This window comes from Uloborus diversus, chromosome 6, assembly GCF_026930045.1.
Source record: "Uloborus diversus isolate 005 chromosome 6, Udiv.v.3.1, whole genome shotgun sequence".
NCBI classification, from domain to species: domain Eukaryota; kingdom Metazoa; phylum Arthropoda; class Arachnida; order Araneae; family Uloboridae; genus Uloborus; species Uloborus diversus.
In genome coordinates this window covers 87,190,636-87,212,299 of record NC_072736.1, presented here as the reverse complement: position 1 = coordinate 87,212,299, position 21,664 = coordinate 87,190,636, and the positions used below count along the sequence as shown (strand labels likewise).

The following is a 21,664-nucleotide window of genomic DNA, read 5'->3' as shown; positions in this document are numbered from 1 at the left end:
ACTTCCAACTTTCTTGAAAGGACGACACAGTTCTTGATAAAAACACAGGAGTTTTATTTACCCTATGTACAGGAGAAATCGTTAACAACTGCTAAATAAATCATCAGCAATTAAACAAGTATCACTCAACACCGTAAACTCAACAGTTACACACGTATTTACTTCCAAATACGAAAACAACACAGCGAAATGCCTCGCAATAAACAGAGCTAATACACTCTCAGTACAAATTCTCAATCGAAACTAAACGAAAGGAGCTCCAACGTTGTACAGATGTAGCTTCCCTCTGCTTCTTTTCTTCGGTCCTTTACGAGCAGCACAGGCGTCACAAGAGTGGCACCATTTCTCAACGTCATCCTTCGCCTTGCTCCAGAAGAAGCGCTCCCGAACTTTATTGAGGGTTTTCAAGACACCAAAATGTCCTCCAGTCGCACTACTATGTATTTCTTTCAGAACATCTGAAATCCTTGATCGGGAAAGTAGTAACTGCCACCTAGATGTTTTGCCGTCGTCAGATTCCCATTTTCGGTGTAGCACGCCGTTCCGTAAATGGAGCGAGTTCCATAAAGCCCAGTATCTTTTTGTTGCAGGACTAAAGATGGAAACGTCCTGCCAGCTAGGTCGCCGACTGTCACTCTCCATGAACTCAAAAATTGGTTTTATGTCGGGGTCTTCAAGTTGATCTTTTCGAACTTGGTCGTCACTCCATGGATCAGGTTCTGATGATGTTGGAGTCACTGTCACCTGATAGGCAGTAGGGCTATTCGTTCCATACTGTTTCTCGATTCGGGAACAATAATTGCAGTTCTCAGGACAGGGTCTCCTTGATAAAGCGTCTGCATTACCGTGAGACAACCCTTTTCGGTGCTTGATCTCCATGTCATATTCCTGGAGCCGCTGTATCCACCTGGCTATCTGGCCTTCTGGATTCTTGAAGTTCAAAAGATAAGTTAACGAGTCATGATCTGTCCGAAGCAGAAACTTTCGGCCGTAGAGGTAATGATGGAAGTGTTCTACAGCTTTCACTATGGCCAGTAACTCCTTTCTGGTGACGCAGTAATTTCGCTCCGACTTTGATAAGCATTTGCTCCAGTAAGCGATGACACGTTCATTGCCGTCAATTTCTTGGGATAAAACAGCTCCGATGCCCTCGGGACTCGCATCAGTGTCCAGGATGAAGAATTTTTCAGGCTGAGGAAAGGGGTTGATGTTAAAGCCTCCTTCAGTCGTAGAAATGCATCTTCGCATTCTTTGGACCATTCAAACTTTTGCTTGCTCTCCGTCAGCTTATGCAAAGGTCGTGCAATGTTGGAAAAACCCTTTACAAACTTCCTGTAGTACGTGCAGAGCCCCAGGAAACTTCGCAGCTGGTGGATGTTTTCGGGATGACTCCAATTCTTGACCGCAGATACCTTTTCTGGATCGGTTTGTACACCTTCAGAAGAGATGATGTGACCAAGGTAGTTCACTTCCCGGCGGAACAAATTACACTTGGACGGGCTTAACTTCAGACTGGCTTCCTTAAACTTCTGCAGCACCTTCCTAAGATTTGCCAGATGTTCTTCGAAACTGCGTCCCACGATGATAATATCGTCTAAGTAGACCAGACAGGATTCGTAGGAAAGACCTCTTAACACTGTCTCCATAAGACGCTCGAACGTAGCTGGTGCATAGCAGAGGCTGAAGGGCATCACTTTAAACTGCCATAAGCTTTGTCCAGTTGTAAACGCTGTCTTCTCTCGGTCATCAGGGTGTATCTCAACCTGCCAGTAGCCGCTCTTCAAGTCCAGGGTCGAAAACCACTTGTGTCCGGAAAGAGTGTCCAAGGTGTCGTCTATCCGTGGAAGAGGGTAACTATCTTTCTTGGTGATTTCATTCAGCCGTCGGTAATCGACACAAAATCTGGTGGAGCCATCTTTCTTTCGGATCAAGACGATGGGAGAGACCCAAGGACTGGATGACGGTTCGATTACATCATTCTCCTTCATCTCTTTCAGGAGGGTCTCAACCTCTTCCTTCGGGGAATTGATTCTTCTAATGATGCAGTTTACTGGAGTACAAGTTGCCAACACTTCACCTTTTCGGATATTCCTTGGCCTTTCACTCACGTTGGCGACTCTCACAGGAATTACATCCTTAGAAAGGTCCACAAGCGTAGATGCTACCAGCACTCCTTTTAGGCTATTGCTTAGGTTAGGATATTCAATGAGTCCAAATCGCAAACTATTGCTTTCTTCAATGGAGCCATGTATTAATGATTCTGACCTTGAGGGAATCGATAAATCTGTTTGGGCTATTATTTGATGAGCGGATTTTACATCATTTTCAGCGTTGAAGATGGCTATGTCTTCTCCCATCGAGTGCAGCTCATTAGTCTTGAAGTCGAGGTTGAAGTCATACTTCTTTAAAAAGTTCAGTCCGAGAATGAAGGGGTCTGTGATAGCAGCAACGAATGCCGTATGATGGTAAGTGGCATTTCCAAACACAATTTCTAAGTTCACTTTACCTTCAATCTCGATCTTGTCACCTGTCACAGTTTGGAGGGTAACGCAGAGCGGCGTCCATAGAATGTTGAGTCCAAATTGACGAGCCACATCTGTTCTAATGATTGTAACATTGGCTCCAGTGTCAATAATCAGTTCGCAGGGAAACCCGTTTACATATGCGTAAACAAACAATCCATTATTGCCGCCACTCGTCGATGAAATCTGGAAAACTTTAAAATGGGGCTCATTCTAATTTGGCGACCTCCGCCCCGCGACATTGCCATGGCTTAGTTTTCCTGGACCTGCGAGGGAGAGGTGCTCTTCCCTCTGGTTTCTTGGCAAGCTTCACAGTTTCTTCGTAAGTGACCCTCACGGCCACATTTCCAGCACTTAAATGATTGTCCATTTTGGTCCTTGGGAGCCGAAATCCTTTTGAGGATTCCTGCAATTTCTTTTATTTGCTTTTCCAGTTCAGCAAAGCGTGACGAAACCGGATCAGGTTCATCAGTTTTCACGCCGCGGATTGAATGGCGATCCTTGCGGGTTGCTTGCTGGGCGGCCTCCAACTTCATCGCATACACAACAGCAGAATTCAGATCTTTGACATCCGCCATCCGTAGAGCTTTCTGGATTTCCGAATCTCGAACCCCGACGATGTAGTAGTTGAGTGCCAGGTTGTCTCGAACATCCGCAGGACAGTCGCAAAAAGCAAGATGAGACAGTATCTCGACGTCCGCCGCTAGCTCTTGCAGGGTTTCCCCGGTTTTCTGGAACCGAGACTTCAACTGGAGTCGGCTGAAATCTTTCTGGCACTTCTCACCGAAGCGAAGCTCCAACGCAGATGTGAGGGCGGCGAAATCCAGGCGCTGGCTGTCCGGAAGGGTCTGAAGAATGTCCGCTGCGTCACCTCTCAGGAATGTTGCAAGATGGCAGGCCTTGGTAGCAGAGTTTCATCCGTTCGCTTCCGTCACTATCATGAATTGAGTTTTGTAAACCTGCCACGAAGTTTTCCAATCAAATGTGGCAAGTTTAATGGACGGTCGAGCAACCGATGTGGAAGCCCCAAACTGTACAGAGCTGCTTTCCGCGGTCGCCAATCTCCTTTCCATGTTTTTAATTTTCTCATCCACATGATTTTCAACTGTTGCGATACGGTTTTCTACTGTTTCAAGCTTTTCATCAAAAGCATCAACTCGATGCTCTATCTCATTAAATTTATTTTCCATCACAGTCTTTACCGAAGTAAGGTCGTTTTTAATTTCCTCTTGGTTAGAAGCTAAATCATTTTTCAGCACCATTAAATCACTTTTCCATTGTTCTTGTTTAGCCGCCAATTCATTTTTCAATTGTTCTTAATTAGCCGCCATATCATTTTTTAATTGTTCTTGATTAGCCGCCATATCATTTTTTAATTGTTCTTGGTTAGCCGCCATATCACTCTTCACAGAGTTGATTGCGTCAAGAAGTTGTTTTAATTGTTCATCCATTGCGCGAGTAATCAACATAAAAATAAAGTCCTAATTCAAAAAAAGTCTTTATGAAAAAATGTCCAAAGTCACACTTACTCCAAGAAAGTCCTGAAGTAGCCCCACGTTGGGCGCCAATTGTAACGGATTTGCTAAACTGGAAACTAAACTTTTTATCACGCGGGACGCTTTTATAAACATCGAAAAGTTTCCACAACATTCTTACTGCTTCTCCAAATGCGTAGACCGTTATCAAATTTTATCAATGAAAAAAAAGGAATTAGGGGGATCGTATACTTCACCCGAATGTAAAGGGGTTGTATATTCATTACAAGAAACTATTTACAGGTTACGTTACTACAATAATTGCTATTTACAGAATTCGTAACAATATATTATCGTAGAACGAAATGAAAAATGTTTAACCGAGAAAGAATTTACTATATTCCTTTTATTCTCATCTCATGAAAGGTTTCGCCAAATATGTTTAGGGTTATAGTTTTAGTATTGTGCAAGCGAAGTAGCCTTGGCGAGATTTCGCGTTTTTAGTTAAACCATTTTTAATTTTTATCATGAGGGGAATAAAATGGTAGTAAGATTACATAATTCGATAAGTAAAAAGAAATAATGGTCAATCAACTGAAAAGAAAGCTACCACCATATGTCCGGGAGAATTTTGTTGATGATTTGCATAACATGACATAATTAAATCGTAACTCAGAAATTAAAAAAATCGAAACAGAAAAATTTTAAATTAACCGATTTTCGAATTCGAGAGAAATAACTCAGCTACAAATGCAAAACAATAAGCGCTAGCCAAGCAAGGCAAAAAAGTATCATCTTCTTTCGATAATAATTTGTAATGTCATATTGAATTTTCTAGCATTAATTGTTATTCTTGTCAGGCCGCAATTATTATTTAGTTTTATCAAGAATTGATAAATATCGAATTCAACATCGTGGAAATAGCTGCTTAGAACTACGAACTACGTAGTTTGCACTAATCTTTGACATTTAGTAATGCTTCTTGAATTCTCATTTCTTTCTACGTGGGCCAGAATATCCACAAGACTTTTAAAATTAATTTAAAAATAATAAAGCGAAAAAATCATACATACGAACAAAAATCACAACACTTTTAGCATTTTCTTTGTTACCACATGCATTTGTTTTAGTTTTTTCGTCCGCCATTAGACAGTGACTGCAGTGCCCCCTATAGTTCGTTGGAGTTGCGAATCATCCCTCGAACTTCGGGCAAAATTTCCCTTGTGCAGGTTTCTAAGGCTTTAACTTGGTGCAAAAATTAAACAAATATGACTTTTTTTCGATGAGATTTTTGCAGTTTTATGATTTTCTTTAAAATTGGATCAAAACTCAGAAATATTTTTTTTCTAAACGAAAGGTACCCTATGTTCACCCTGCAACCCCTGACAACGTGTATACAAAATTTCAGGGTGATCGGTAGTGTAGGTTAGGGCATAAAAAGGTAACGAACAAACAAACAAAGTTACTTTCTCATACATATTATTTGTAAGGATGCGGTAAAACAACATTAACGCTGACGAGCTGATTTATAAATCCCGCATCTACTAATATAAACTCATTACTGTCCATTAGCGGTTGGAAAAACTAGAGTCCCGAGGGACTATAAGGAAAACATACGTGAACGACACACTACTCTTTGCAGGCACGGTGCGTGAACTAAATTTGACTCTTGCACAAGATAAAAATCCTGGAATGACCTCTATTTTATGCTCTGGGGAAAAAAAAGAGTCCCTTCAGCTGTCGGTTTGCGGGTATTTCGACCAACTACGCAGTGTTAGTAGTGCTAAAACAAACTCCTTTTATTTGAGGGTTACTGTGCTTCATACGCATCATGAACATGCTTAGGACTTAGACAGACTTGTTATGACTGCATGAAAGATGCTGAGAAAAGAGAAAAGTAAAAAGAGAATTTGAATTTTGACCATGTTTCTGATGAGGAACCAAAAGGAGGCTTAAATCATGAAAATACGATTATATAGGTAGTATTTCGTATTAAATGAATCGTTCAACACTATATTATAACGTTTCTTTGTTAAAACTCGAAAAGTTCACCATTTTACATAGAAAGAAGAGCTTATAAGTGTTATTTATTAGACGCTGTAGTATGAGATTTTCGTCTACTGCAACTCCCACAGTGCACTGCAGTGACATTTTATATCCACAGTGACGTCAGGTGAATAGGGTGCATTCCTTACAAGCCTTTAATTCCAGAAATAGCATTTATTAGCATTATTCTGTGACTGTAACTGTTTTCATCGTCTGCTTTGGAAACGAATCGATTTTAATTCTGTACATTTAAAAAACACATTTTGTATGCCTTAAAGTCATGTGAAACTTCGTAAACATCCTTTGATGTGTTTCAAGTTTTGTAAATTGAACTATATATCTTTGATTTTAAAAAACGGCAAATTACTTTATACATTTTTAAACATACTTGACTATGATTTCTATTTCTGATGAAAGTTCTGGGAAAAAAGGAAATAAAATGTTCGATTTTATCGTGGACATTAATATCATACCTGATGTTATTATTCTAGACATATTTTCCAGACTTGATTTCGAAGACTTGTGCAGGTGTTCGAGGTAATTTTGAAAATCTGTTTTATTCATTATGTTCAGGTTCTTTCCCTATTTTATTTATGTAAGCGTTGTTTTACGAAAAATTTATAAATGCTGACAAAAATCTTACACATCGAAGCAGAAGGGCGATTACATCGTAAAGTGTGATTTTTTTTTTTCCTCACTATTTTCCTTTTCAAAATTCTTTTTCATTTGCTCAGCATCAAAAATTCATGTGAGCAATTCCACGAAAATTGAAACTGATGACCAATTTTTCAAAATTCTTTTTTTCTCACAAATTAGGTATCATTTTGAAGCTCATGAGTTGAATTATATGAAAATAATAAAAATTACCTCAGAAGTTTCTTTGTAAGAGTTACAAGCTTTGAACAAAGGTATTTTCCTGCTTCCCTAATGAATTTTTTTGATATCTTGTTGTAATTGGTGTAAAAATTTTTTGAACAATCAGGTAAATTGTGTAAATTTCTGCATCCAAGTTGTCCGAGTTTAAACTTAAGGGTCGTTTAACTTGAAAAAACTAAGAGATGATCCCCACCAGAGCTCATCTAACCCATCCCTGTAAATGTGAACCCATCTGTCACTTAGGTATCTTTCAGGGGCGGATACAGAAAAATCTTTTGAAGGAGGCCTGGGAAATTACCCCCCCCCCCCTTTCCCCTGCTCGATGTTTCACAACAAAGTTTTCATTACTTTATTTTTCAATGGTTTTTAAGTCAATGAATCTACCATTAAATACATGAATATTGTGCACTAATATGCTTTGAATGTGGACGGAAAACATCTTCAACATTTGAAGCTAATTAATTACTAAACCCAATTTAATGTCACCGAAATGCTATACAATGAACGGCTTCAATTAGCAACATTAAGATCAATGTTATTAAAAAAACATATACCTCATTTGAGTTTTTATAAATGAAGTTCTATTTTAACTGCAAAATATTAGTTGAGTAAGAAAATCTAATTTCGTAACATATAAGTTTTAATGAAGAATTCCGAAACTATTTCTGTATGAATTTCAAAGTAGTTGCTGATTTGTTTTTAAAGCCATGACACAGTTGTGATAACATATTGATACTATATACCGTTTCCATTAACAATCATGGTTTTTCTGAGAAACTACCTTATGATTTTTTTCATTTTGCATTTTTTATAAGCTGTAAAAGAAATCTATTATTTTGCAAATAGCTTCCTGGATCACAATGACTCTTTTAGGTGCGCCTACCAGGGCCCAATCAAGACAAACTGGTGCCCAGGTCCTGAGTAAAAATTGGTGCTCCTCCCCCCCATATGAACATCAGCACAATTTCAAAGTCAATGTTTTATATACTAGAAACCTTATACACTAGAAACCTACACATTACTACAGAAACCTGGGATTTGAATACCAAACACTTGATAGTCACCATACTAATCATAGTTAAAATTACCTTACCTTAAGGTGAAAATGAATTAAAAAACAATTTAAAACTGAAAAAATAGCAAAAAAAAAAAAAATTCTGACATTAAGCTTTAAAAAGGCTTTTTTCTGGCTTTAATAGAGGCAAATGTGTCATCAAAATCTAATTTTGTTGTCAAAGAATTTTCAATGGTCAATAAGAAAAACGCCTGTAAATTATCCCGAGAAAACGCAGCTTCTCAAACAATTTTTTATTCTTTTCAAAGCTGAAAAGGAACGTTCACTTTAACAGAAAAAAAAAGGAAGGAAGGAAGTTAATTTAGGCTATTTTAGTGCCCCTAAATTTGTGGTGCCCAGGTCCGAGGACCCGCCGGATCGTGGGTTAATCAGGCCCTGGCGCCTACACATTAAAAAAAAATGTTAATCATTGATTCCATCGAAGAAGAGTTAGCAGACGAATGGCGATAATACATTCCCTTGAATCCGAAACCAGTGAGTTAAATGTATTCTGCCACTCTGGGCCTCTGACTCCAGTATTCCTTCTTTAGCAAACAAAAGCTTTTTTTCAAAATATGCTGTGTTTGTTTTGAGTTTTTTTTTTAATAACCTATATAAAAAAGGCAGAAAAGAAGTCAATTAAAAATAATAAATAAAGTAGTCAAAATAATCTTTTTGGCGGTTAGGCCCCCTGCCCCCCCCCCCCCCCCCAAAAAAAAAAATCCACTACTGATATCTTTCATAGATTTTGGCAAGAACCGCTATTTTGAGTTTTGCTTAAGGATCATTCCATGTCAATTCAACCAAAAAAGTGGCATTTTGACAACCACCGACACGGATTTTGATAGAACTTGGTGAGTTTAGTCCTTTAATGTAAAAAAGTATCCACATCAATTTTTTCTTCTCAATCTGGTTTAGTTTTCATTTTACAGCCAGTCGAAATTTTGAATGTTTAGTATTTTCCAAACTATGACGATTCTGCTGGTTGATTGAAAATAATTTATATTTCATTTATTTTTTAGCCAATTTTCATGAAATTTACAGTAATGTTAATGAAAGTATGAGGATTTCAGAAAAAAATATAAAAAATTCTAAGTAATATTTTAAAAGTAGAAAAAAAATATTTTCATAATTTTTTTTCTAAAAGTATGAAATACGTTAAAGTCAATATCAACCAAAGGGAATATGATAATCAAAAAAATTCTTTTATCCTGATGATCTTAGATGTGTGTTCTGCCATTAAAAAAAAAAAAAATTAATGGCTTTTTTCAGTTTTTGATATTTTTAGCTTAAAAATATATAATGTTATGGATCTGGGTATCTTTATTGATCAGGACTTCAAGTTTAGTCAACAGTGCAGTATTGCTAGTAACAAAGCCAACAAAATGCTTGAGTTTATCAATAGATCTATTTCAAACAAATCTAAGAAAGTTCTTCTGCCTTTATATAGGAGTTTAATAAGACCTCATTTGGAGTATGCTGTTCAGTTTTGGTCGCCTTATCTGAAGAAAGATGTTTTTGTATTGGAAAGGGTTCCAAGAAAGGTAACTAAACTAGTAAGGGGACTCTCAGATTTAGATTATGATACCAGACTTAATAGGCTTAACATGTATAGCCTGGAGCAAAGGAGAGTCGGAGGGGACATGATTCAGTTATTTAAATTTATCAAAATGAAAGATGTAAATGGATTAAATTTTTGCGGGGAAAGCAGGACAAGGGGTCATTATTTTAAGCTATTTAAATCTCAGGCTAACTTGGAAATCAGGAAAAACTACTACTTTAGCAGGGTCGTGGGCACTTGGAATAGCTTACCAGAAGAGGCGGTAATGAGCAAGGGAGTGGATAGCTTTAAGAGGGCCATTGATCTGCATTGGGGACTAATTAATTGACTAGGAGCAGCCTAGCTGGGCCCAGAGCCTGTTGCTGGTCGTCACATTTGTATTTGCTTCATTTTTTTTTTAGTTTTACTTTTTAATTTATTTATTTTCCCACATTATTATCAAAAAATGAATGTATTTAAAAATATAAATATCTCAATAATTTGCACATGAAATACTCTTAATTTTTATTTTAATCACAAAATGCTAATTTTTTTTTTAAATTTCATTACATAGTGCACTAGTGCAGCCAGAAATACCTTCTGAAGGGGGTTTTTGGACCAAAAATACCTACTGGAAGGGTTTTTTTGGATCAGTAATACTTTATGGAGGGGTTTTTTGATCAACAATACCTTCTGAAGGGGATTTCTTGATCAAAGTATCTTCTAAAAGGGGATTTTTTCATCAAAACAGTCCTTTCATGTGCATAAACTATTGTGTTAGAATACGCATGTATGTTAAAACCAATGCCTTTAAGGGGGGAGAGCTTTCCCCCCCCCCCCCTGCTGTGCCACTGACATAGTAGCCTATTCAAAAGTCTTCTCTTCTCATCTTTCTTCCAGCCTGTGAAATGTTCTCCTACAGCAAAAGTGAGACACAAATCCTTATTCATCTACATGTTTCCCAACCAGTGACTTGCGAACCCCTAGGGGTTCGTGAGGGCTGAGGGGTACAAAGGGGGTTCTCAAAAAAACTATTGTAATGGCGGAAGTTTATAATTCATGTGCTGTTTACTCATCATTTATTCATTTGTCTCTTGCAAGACGCGGGGTTCCATAGAGTGCTGAAGAAGTTACTTATGGATACAGGGTATATGAAGTTGAAAGCATACAAATACTTTCGTTTTCTCAGTAGCTTTTGATCGGAAAATTCGATTAAACTCAATGGAAACAGCATATAGAGCATATGTGAACGCCTGCTTCACTATTAAAGTGGGACAAGGAGTTGCCGTGTTTGTTAGCAACAATTTCCTATGAGCTTTTAATTATGAAAAAGAGAAGGAATGATTGGCAACCCAAAAATACATCAGGGATGGGAAAAAATATTTTTACTTAGGAAAAATTTTCTGGGTGAAACTTACTACAGTGTGAATTACACAGTTTAAAAAAAAAAATCACAGCAATAAACTATGCAACTTGCTTTGTGGTGTATGTAAAAAAGGAGTTCATGAAATTTGTTCAGATGGAGTTTCTCTTAACAAGTGGGCATACAAATATGTTTGTTGATAAAAGATACCCTTTTTTGAATATCTGATTATTAAAGCAGTTATATTGTTTTTCAAAAATAAAAGAAAATTCTTAAGCACTCAAACTCGAAATTACTGTCAAATGATAATTATGTGCCGTATATTCCTGCGAAACAGCTAGATTCATAGTCCTGTACAAGAAGTTTTAAATTTAAAGACTGTTCTAGTTTTAATGCAAGAAAAAGGATCATATTGTTAAACTGAGAGTTTCTAAAGGACATTTTCTAAAACTATTCCTTAATTGCCATCTGATTCAATGTTACAAATAAATATACTGTTGAGTTAGAAAAAAACTTTTTTTTTTTTAAATTTGGTATCCCCTTTTGATAAATGTTTCAAGGATCAAAAGAATTTTCCCACACACAGAAAAGCAAATTAAATGCTGAACATAAAGTAAGACTGAAACTGTCAGATATTTGAGTCAAACTTTGAGATACTTTAATTCCACAACTATTGCAGTAAGTTGCATTTTGATGTTCTGTGTGCTTAGAGCGGCTAATGTTTACCTGTTTTAGTAAGAAAAATGGAATATAAGTGTAGTAGTGTAGGAGAGTTGGCATTAACTCATTGTCACAAATTTAGTCATGGAGCACACAAGTTATAGAAAATGTTAATGCTTTGTCTGAAGATGAACAAATTTTCCTAAAGCTACGAACTGAATCAGAACAAGAATTCAAACTATTTGTCTGCATCACAAAATATTTCTGAAAAAGTTTGAATTTCTTCAAAATGTAATAAAATATTACTCATCATACTACATAAAGAAGTTGGAAAAAACATTTAAGTGGAATCAATATTTCAGAGAAAAAGTAAATAAAAAATTATCTTGTATATAATAGGAATAACAGGCTGATTTGATAGATGCTGAATGTTTAATAAAATAATACATTAAAAATTGTTTGTAGGCTCTTTATTCTAGCAAATAATACAGCTATGTAAACAAATTGGGTAATGAAAATTTTTCGAAAATATTTTGTTTTAAACATATACATACATAAAAAGAAACGGAATAGCCATTAATTTTATTTTTTTAAATGGCAGAACACACTTTTAAGATTCTCCCAAAGGCATTGGTTTTAACATATATGCGTATTCTAATACAGTAATTTCTGCATATAAAAGGACTGTTTTGATGAAAAAATCCCCTTTCAGAAGATATTTTTGATCAAGAATCCTTTTCAGAAAGTATTGTTAATCAAAAAACCCCTTTCAGAAGGTATTTTTGGTCCAAAAACCCCCTCCAGAAGACATTTCTGACTGCACTAGTGTGCTATGTAATGAAATTTGTAAAAAAAATAGCATTTTTGTGATTAAAATAAAAATTAAGAGTATTTCATGTGCAAATTACTGAAATAATTATATTTTTAAATACATTCATTTTTTGATAATAGAGTAGGGAAATAAATAAATAAAAAAATAAAATTAAAAAAAAAGAAAGAAAAACAATGAAGCAGATATATTTTTAATCTAAAAATATCAAGAACTGAAAAAGCCATTAATTTTATTTTTTAATGGCAGAATACACATCTAAGATCATCAGGATAAAATAATTTTTTTGATTATCATATTCCCTTTGGTTGATATCGACTTTAACGTATTCCATACTTTTAGAAAAAAAGTTATGAAAATAATTTTTTTCTACTTTTAAAATATTACTTAGATTTTTTTTATATTTTTTTCTGAAATCCTCATACTTTCATTAATATTACTGTAAATTTTCATAATTGGCTGAAAAATAAATGAAATACAAATTATTTTCAATCAACGAGCAGAATCGCCATAGTTTGGAAAATACGAAAAATTCAAAATTTTGACTGGCTGTAAAATGAAAACTAAAGCAGATTGTGAAGAAAAAATTGATGTGGATACTTTTCTACATTAAAGGACTAAACTCGCCAAGTTTCATCAAAATCCGAGTTGGTGGTGTCATGGCTTGGTTGAATTGACGTGGAATGACTCTTAAGCTATTCCCTACGGAGCAGGAAGAACGGGAATTCAATATTTCATCCTACCCGGACAAAGAGCTGATCTGAAAGAGAGGCTCCTGTTACGCAGGATGTCCATGGAATTGGTAATGTTCTGGAACTTTGACAAAAAAAGTATGTTATGTTTTAAGTCTCTGAGCAACTGGAGAATATTTAGTCAGAAAACCTTCTGCACATACCAGAGATAGATAAAGTCATCTATGGTATAAACAAATAATGCTAGTCTTTTATTCCATAGCAAGGATAGGTGTTGGAAAAGATTCTCCAGTTAAGAGTTTGATGACATTATTTTGGGCAACATCACATATGGACAAAATACTATCAGAGACTAGTTAAAACCTCATCACCGTGGTCAAATATCGACCAAATAAATGAGTTGAAAACAGTTATCAAGGCATCGTGGGTATAAAAAGTGTGACAGAATTTCATTTTGCTAAATTGGCTACTGTGGATAGGGATACAAAGGAGGGGTGATCACCTCTTGCTTGAGAGACTCTGTTCCCATAGGCAGCTGGTGCTCCAAAAAAGTGGGAGGTCAGAGAAGGGTTCGGAGCAGGTTAGGTGGGCAATGCCCGGATGCCCCTAAAGTTGACTCTTTTTAGATTTAATTTTAACGTCCTCATTGATTAAGTGATCCCCTCTAAAAAAATTTGAACACAGCCTCAAAAATTAGAACAGATGGTTGCATGGTAGACTCCTTTCTTCCTATTCAAAGCTACAGTTTAATTTTTATGAAAAGATATGAAACGCACACGTATTCAGTTAATTTTTCATTCTTTTAACTCATGCATCAATCAATTTTATCATTTCTCTATCAATCATTAATTTTGAACATAGAAAAGTGGAGGGACAAAATTTCTTTACTTTTTCCTACTAAGTAGCCATAATAAATCAATTGTCATGAATTTGAACCAGATATTTTAGGTAATAGTGAAGTCATAGCAAAATTTTGGACATAGCATATAGCAACACAGTTTTTTGGTCACTGTACACATAATTCTTCTTGCGTTTTGAAAGTGGTGGAGTGACATTCATTGCCGGTTCTCTAATGTTGAATAAAAAGCATGTTCATACCGACTGCAATTATTTTCGAAATTTACACTATTTCTTAACAGAATTAAAAGTTATCCTACTTTTTTTTCTTAACAACTGATGTAGGCATTTCTTTAAAAGTATGGCTGATGGAACACATTTCTTTTATTTCAAAAGGAGAATTTCACAACCTTTATGTAATTTAGTATATGAAATAAGTTTCAAAGAGATTTTGATCTATACTTCAAGTGGCAAAAATAATCCTCCTCAGAGAAATCTGGAATTGCCCTACGTGAGTACTAATGAGAGAATGGAAGATCATTGTTGATGTAACGTAATCCAAACTATTCACATTAGGAAAAATTTTCAATGCTGTTTCTTTTTTTCGTTTTTATTTCTTGCTGTTGAAAGATATGCAAAAACAGGCCATTAGAAAGTCTCTTTTTTTATAGATTCTTACTGTCTTTGTTTTTATGGAGTAGGGGAGAGTGTTGTAAATTGGGACACTAATTTCTAAGAATCTATTTTAGCAGCCATGTTTTTTGTAATCTTTAATAGTAACCTTCACCACTAAATAGTGCCATAGTAACAATCAGCATCAAAAGCGTTAAATTGATGATATTGTGAGAAAAAGAAAATTTCATGACTCCTTAGTAATTTTTTTTTTCCTTTTTTATTTCATTTTTTGTCTTTGTATTTGTAAAACTACTCAACAGAATTTTATTTTGTTATAAAAGAAAAGTACTTTAAATATTTTGCTTATGAGAATATCATCATTTTAGTTTTTCTTAAACCAGGTGGTGATTGTACCTTCGGACAGCCTAACATATTGTACCTTAGGACCAGGGTTGGGTTTTGAACTGTCCAAAACTGGTTTAGGACAGGACAGGTGGTTTTTACCGTTCAAAACTGTCTAAAAGTGTTTGAAACTGTCTTAAACTGTCCAAAACTATGCTAAAGCTAAAGCGGTGTAATCTAATCAATTTGTATTTAATGCAATATTCATACTGCAACATAGATATTAATGAGGTTCAATTGATGAGTATTGGATAATATTTTTCCGCAAAATGTTCATTTAAAAAGTATTTTATACTAAAAAAATGCCAATAACTATTACATAAAAACTTCCTTGTGTAACAGTTGATAGAGTTATGAAAGGAAATTCACAACACTACCAAGACAGCTAATTTCAGTTCCATTTATAACTCAAAGGAATGTTATTAAATGTGTAATTTTTAGGTGCAAAAAAAAAAAAACATTAACGAACAAGACACTGCACAGCTGCATAAATAAGTTGCATATATATTTATACTATTTATACTTGAATGTTCACATAAAATAAATATATTAAAAACTCAGAAAAAATAAATAATTTTGACACATTTTGTTCTATTTTTATATTTTCTTACAAAATATAGTTTCTCAAAAAGTAGTTTTGGACACAAGGGTTTTGAACAGTATGGTAAAAACCTTGTCAACCCTGCTTTCATTTGCACACATGCATAAACATAGAGAAATTTGGTTACTAATACAGGGTGGCGACAGATCAGGGAAATCAGGGAGATCAGGGAAAAGTCAGGGAACTTTATTAATCAGGGAAAAGTCAGGGAAATATCAGGGAATTTTGAAAAAAATAACAAAAAATCAGGGAAAATTGATTTTATGAAGGAAAAAAATTTTTTTTTGCTTTACAAAATTAAGTATTTTAAGTCCCTACGCATTTTCCGTCAATTATCTGCTCAAAAAAAAGTAAAATTAATGAGGTGTGATTATACACTGCCGCATATTTGTGCATTTTTACTTTCTTCTATATGTAATATATAGAAGAAAGTATTGGATTCGTGCAAATTTTCGAATTTCGAATTTTGACGGATTCGAACGTTTTGAGGTGTTCTGAGTCCATTTCGACTATTTTTGGAAAATGTCTGTCTGTGTGTATGTGTGTGTGTGTGTGTGTGTATGTGTGTCACGTCTGTGTGTGACCAGTTTTTTGTGGCCGCTCTACAGCAAAAACTACCGCATGAAATCGAACGAAACTTGGTACACATATGTGCCCCTATGTGAACTTGTGCCTATTGGTTTTTGGCGCGAATTCCTCCAAGGGGGGTGGAGCAATGGGACGTTTTTTGAGTTATTCATGATTGCTATTCCTCGGGAAGTAACTGGCGGAATCAAGCAAAATTTGGTCCATATGTTGCCAGTAACAGAAACAGGTGCTGATTCAGTTATGGTGCCAATAACTCAAACGGGGGTTGAGCTATAGAACGTTTTTTGTCGTTAATTGTGACTGCTGTATCTCAAGAAATAATGAACGGAATGAAAGAAAAATTAATCGGCAAGTAGCCCTTAGTGGGTATAAGAGCTGATTTTATTTTGGTGTCAACAGCTAAAAAAGGGGTAGCGCAATCGCCCGTTCTTTTTTTCCATTGTGAGTGCCCTATCTCAAAAAGTTATGCTACGTTCTGGTTGAAATTTGGGTGAATCCATATGTAAACAGGCTTTGGTTCAATTTTGGCGCCAAGAGGTGCTTATTTATTTTTATTATCATTATTTTTTAGCGAATAAAAATAGCTTTATTAGTGCAACAATAAGAAAGATAAATCGTAATAGATTATCGTCTGCTTATTTCCCGTGATTTTAATTGTATGGAAATGATCGGAAATATTATCTCAATGATTTAAAATTTTTAACTGTTGCCATCTTATGTTTGTTAAGAAATAAAATATTTGTAATTAATTCAATCAAGGCTTTTAAAATAACTTTCAATTTTCGCTCTTTGCTTTGCTTTTGCAATAATGCAGACATTGGGATGATCGTCAAGTTTTTGCATGTGTAATTTTGTTTTTGTTGGGAATATTGCTTCCTCGTCAAGCATGGGGAGGGATCAGAAAAAAAAAGAAAAATATAGAAGAAAGTTTCGTGATGGCCACAACATACTAGTTTTTCCTCAACGTCAAAGTATTGAATCTTACTTATTCCTCACAGGATGAACTTCCTAAGATTGTTTCTGTGTCTGTTAGGTTATTTATTTTACCTAGCTTAAAATTTCCTTTTACGCTTTCAATGCTACGTCAAATAAACAAGCATACAGGCAAAGAGGAAGCCTTCATTAATGCCTTAGCTCCTTTGCCTTTATTCCATTGTCTCGAAGTAATTAGCATACTGTAATCAGAGTTTCAAGAAGAAATCTTTGGTTTTTGAATTAATACTATAAAAGCTTAAAAATTATTACTTCTTCCTGTTTTTAATTTGATTGATAAAATTGAACTTTCAATAAAAAAAACTTGTATTCTTCTTTTATATATTTTGAAATTAACTAATTGCTTTTTTATTTCTTTTTTCCCCCTTGCATTTCAAAGTTGTTTGTTACAAAAGTGATGTAAGATTTTTTTTTCATTACATACTGAAATCATTTGAAATAGAGTTAACTAAGTAAGTTAAGTAAATATCTTTATTTTTTTATTGTTAAAATGCTGTATTCATTCATTAAAATCTATGTTCTTGATTAGTGAAAAGCTCCATATGAATGGATGTCAAATGGTTTCATCTGTTTTGCATAAATATGTCAATTAGTTATATAAGAATAACTACATTACAGTAAAATCCCTCTAATGCGGACACTAACGGGACAAATTTTTTTGTCCGCAATATAGAGGTGTCCGCAGGACAGGGGTTTAATAATGTTATTTGCATTGGAACTGGGAAATTAAAAATTGTCCGCATAAGAGGGGTGTCCGTCTTTGAGGGGTGTCCGTTAGGAGGGGTTTCACTGTACTTCTATTATTTCACTATTGCTTGTTATTCTTGCAACAATTATTATACTGTTTGAAAATTTAGTTCAAAATAATTTCAATTACTTTTTAGTTCTATCATAAATACACATATGTTTTTAAGAGTGATTTTAATAGTTTCTTAAAATTCTTATGCCAAGTGGTTTCTGAAAGTAAAGTTTTTTTTTTTTTAATTCTCTATAATCTTTCCATTGTAGAAAAATTTAATATACTATTTTGTAGATTTTTTCCCCAAAAAAATGACTTGATATGTGTTTTTTAACCATTTTATTAAAAAAGTAGCATTTTTTTAAAATATACCTTTAATTCAACAACTTTACACAACTTAAAAAGTTTAAAATACTGCATTTTATACAAACATACTATGGATTTCAAGTAGGGCAAAGAAAGAAAACCATTATCATTGGTAACGTAAATCAGGGAAATTTGGTGAACTTAATCAGGGAAATCAGGGAAAAGTCAGGGAACTTTTTTTCACAGTTCCTGTCGCCACCCTGTAATATCAAAATAATAATAATAATAACTGAATAAACTTATGCATACAAATTGATTTTGATCAAGAATTCAATTTCTTTGTAACTAGATATAAATCAGCTTCATAAAAAAGTTGAATGTTCTCATTGAATTAATGCTCAGTATAAAACATTACTTTGATAATTTTTATTCTGTTTTGATGTTTTCTCACAAAATACAATTTATCTAAAAATGTTTTGGACACTTTCGGACAGGACGGTAAAAACCAAGGTTTTTACCGTGGTTTTTACTTTAGTGTACAAAACCTTGCCAACCCTGCTTAGGACACCTCCGAAGGTGCAACGTATGCATGGTTCTTACTAATTAAGATATGTTTAGGAACATGGGAAAATGTTTTAATCTTATGTAGTATTTTAAACACATTTAATAATAAATAACAACTAATTCATTATTTATGATTTATTATTCATTATTTAATTCAACACCGTTAAAAAACATAGTTTTTTGGTACAAAATTGGTTCAAGGATATGGTTGTTTCCAGAATCATGAAGAGTGTCCCAGGGTTCAACCGGGTGTGTCCCAAGGTACAATAGAATGACCTTGGGACATTTTGGAACTCTTACTTTAAATGACTGGCAATATTTTATTTTCAAACTGTCTGAATTTAAAAAAATATTTTCCAGAGAAATATGTTGGGGTACTTTAATGTGACTTCTAGATTTTAAATTTGATTTAAGTATTTGAAGTTAAAAATTAAAATATGAAAAGTGTTCCAAGGTACAAACAACATTCTCCCCTACATTTTCAATCAAAAGGATTTTTTTTTTTTTTTTGTCAAGTCGGACACACACAGGGGTATTGCTCAATTATTTTCCTAAGTGATCAAATTTTTAATTATGATTGGTGCAGATTAATTGTTATTTTTGAAATAATGTTTTAATTGCTCTCAAAAGTTTTTGGGGCTTTTTTTAAGTCAAAAGAGCTTTAAGTTTGTAGAAAATTGATTTTAAAGTTGAATTTCTGCAAAACAAATTTCAATTTCTTGTTTCAAAACAATAAAACATCCAACTACTTTTTTGCAAATGCTAAGAGCATGATTTATGTACACTAGAAAAATATATGATGTACAGTCGAATCCCACTACTGATCTGAGCTTATCTCATACATACCTATTTGTAAAAAAATGATGAATAAAATCCAAGACATGTGCCTTATGTAGTTCTTGCATGAAGAAGTACAATTGTTCACTTATATTAATATAATCAATCATTCCATACATCCTACTTATTGTATTTAAAACTTAAGTGTTCTTATTCTTTTTGATGAGGAACTGAAACAGAAAAAAACCTTTGACTATCTTTCCACATCCGCCACTGCCATCGATACATTTTCTCTATACCCTGTAAAACAGTTTTAGTCCCTTCCCATTGTTACTGGAATCTTTTAATGTGATTGGGATTTGGTAACACCAAGAGTTGAGAAACTACTCTAGTGAAAATTTCTGCCTAGCCAAACAATGAAGATGAAAGCTGAAAAACTGATGGCCACAGATGTTTACCTGGATGATTCCTTGCAATTGATTTCATGGTGCTTTTTTGCACCATACCAATATCGGTGCAGACATGGGGGAAAATTGCCAAAAGTTTTAATTTTGTTATACTATTTTTGTTTCTGTTTTTGTTCCTAAAGATTCCTTGCCAAAAAAGCCAGACATACTTCAATTTTGCAAGTTCCCTCAAGTAAACAAGCAGTCATTGATTTAATCTTTATTTTGTTACTGTATGCTCTATTATAGTAGCATTTCATTAATGATGTTTTTTTTCGATATTTTTATAGGGTTTGTCAAAGATGGCATCTTATTGCAAGAGATTTCAGCCTGCAAAAGAAGATCACCATAAGGAAGACTTTAAATGAGAATCAACTAAAAAGTCTCGTGCATAATCATTTTTCTAAAACTCTAGAAGAGTTTTACTTGCTGAAGCCATCCAGTTCTTCACCATTACTCGCCGTGAAAAGAGACACCTTGTGGAAATTGTCTATACAAAGTAACAGAATGAAGAAGTTGGTCTTGATGTCCTGCTCACTATCGTCCGTATCTCTGAAAGATTTGCCCCCTAGCCTTCTGCATTTGAGTGTTAGAGAATCAGAAATTTATCCAGATCTGTTCTTTGGCTCTAAACCGCACTTATCTGTGCCTCATCTAACATGTTTAGATATTGGAGGAGTGAGCAATTTTCTTACTAGTCAAGATTTGCATGTCTTTTCCACTTTAAGGTCTTTGCGAGCTTTGTATCTGGAAGGATGCTTTCGGATCAACAATGGCGGAATAGAATCCATTGTAGACATTTTACCACAGCTTGAAATTCTTGATGTCGAAGGCACTGACATATCCAATGACGGAGTTCGAACAATCTTGCAGTTCTGCAGCAGTGCGAAGGAGTTGTACATCGGGCACACTTCTATTGATGATGGTGCGTTTTCTGCTGTCGGCGAAAATGAGATGCCAAAGCTATCTTTTTTCTGCATCCGAAACACAAATATTTCATCTAGTGGTATTCACACTTTTCTCATGCATCATCTGCACAACCAAAAATTGGTGGTAAAAGCAGACTTTGACTGCAGCAGTAACTGTTTCAATTTAAAGGATAATTATATGGTGCCTGGAACAGATGGAACATTGCCTTATGTTGCAGACATAAAGTGCCATCACTATTTGTCTCATAAATGTTGAGTGATATTTTAATACTCTCGTCTTTAAACAATATCCATTGATTATAAATAATCCAACAATCTTCAAATGTAAACATTTCACCATATTGTATATTCTATATTGGACACCCCACATTCCAAGAGTTTTTCCTCTTTCTAAACAGATAAAAGCTCCAAGAACATTATTGATTTTAGAAAAAATTCTGTAGTGGGTTACAATTGGTCTTTGCTAAACAATTCAATTTATAGTTATTTTTTACTTATCCTTGATAACGAAGAAACTAATTCAAAATTGCTTTTTTTTTTTTTTTTTTTTTTTGTGAAATAAGCTGCAGTATTTTGAGGTTTATTTATTTAAAACTCTGTTTTGCAATATTAAGCGAAGGTGGAAGCGCTTAGACAAATTATTACTAAGAAGAGAAACATCTTTTTTCTCCTTTTTCAATCAGAATGTACAGTGAAACTTTGGTAACTCAACAGGCGGATAACTCGACTATTCCACAGGTTTCGTAAGCTCCTTTAAAACTCCTCCAATACTCCTTCATTTAGGAAAATTTTTTTAAAAGGTCCTTCAAA

At 34.5% G+C, this 21,664-nt stretch overlaps 1 protein-coding gene across 1 annotated transcript in view; it reads left to right on the top strand.

Annotated features, from left to right (window-relative positions):
* The window catches only part of LOC129224857 (uncharacterized), a 114,141-nt gene extending 92,920 nt beyond the window's left edge, over positions 1-21,221 (top strand). Inside the window, exon 2 of the mRNA XM_054859404.1 lies at positions 20,216-21,221. Coding sequence (XP_054715379.1) covers positions 20,216-21,110 — 895 coding nt within the window. The 3' untranslated portion in view covers positions 21,111-21,221. The remainder of the gene's footprint in view (positions 1-20,215) is intronic.
* The last annotated feature ends 443 nt before the right edge of the window (positions 21,222-21,664 follow it).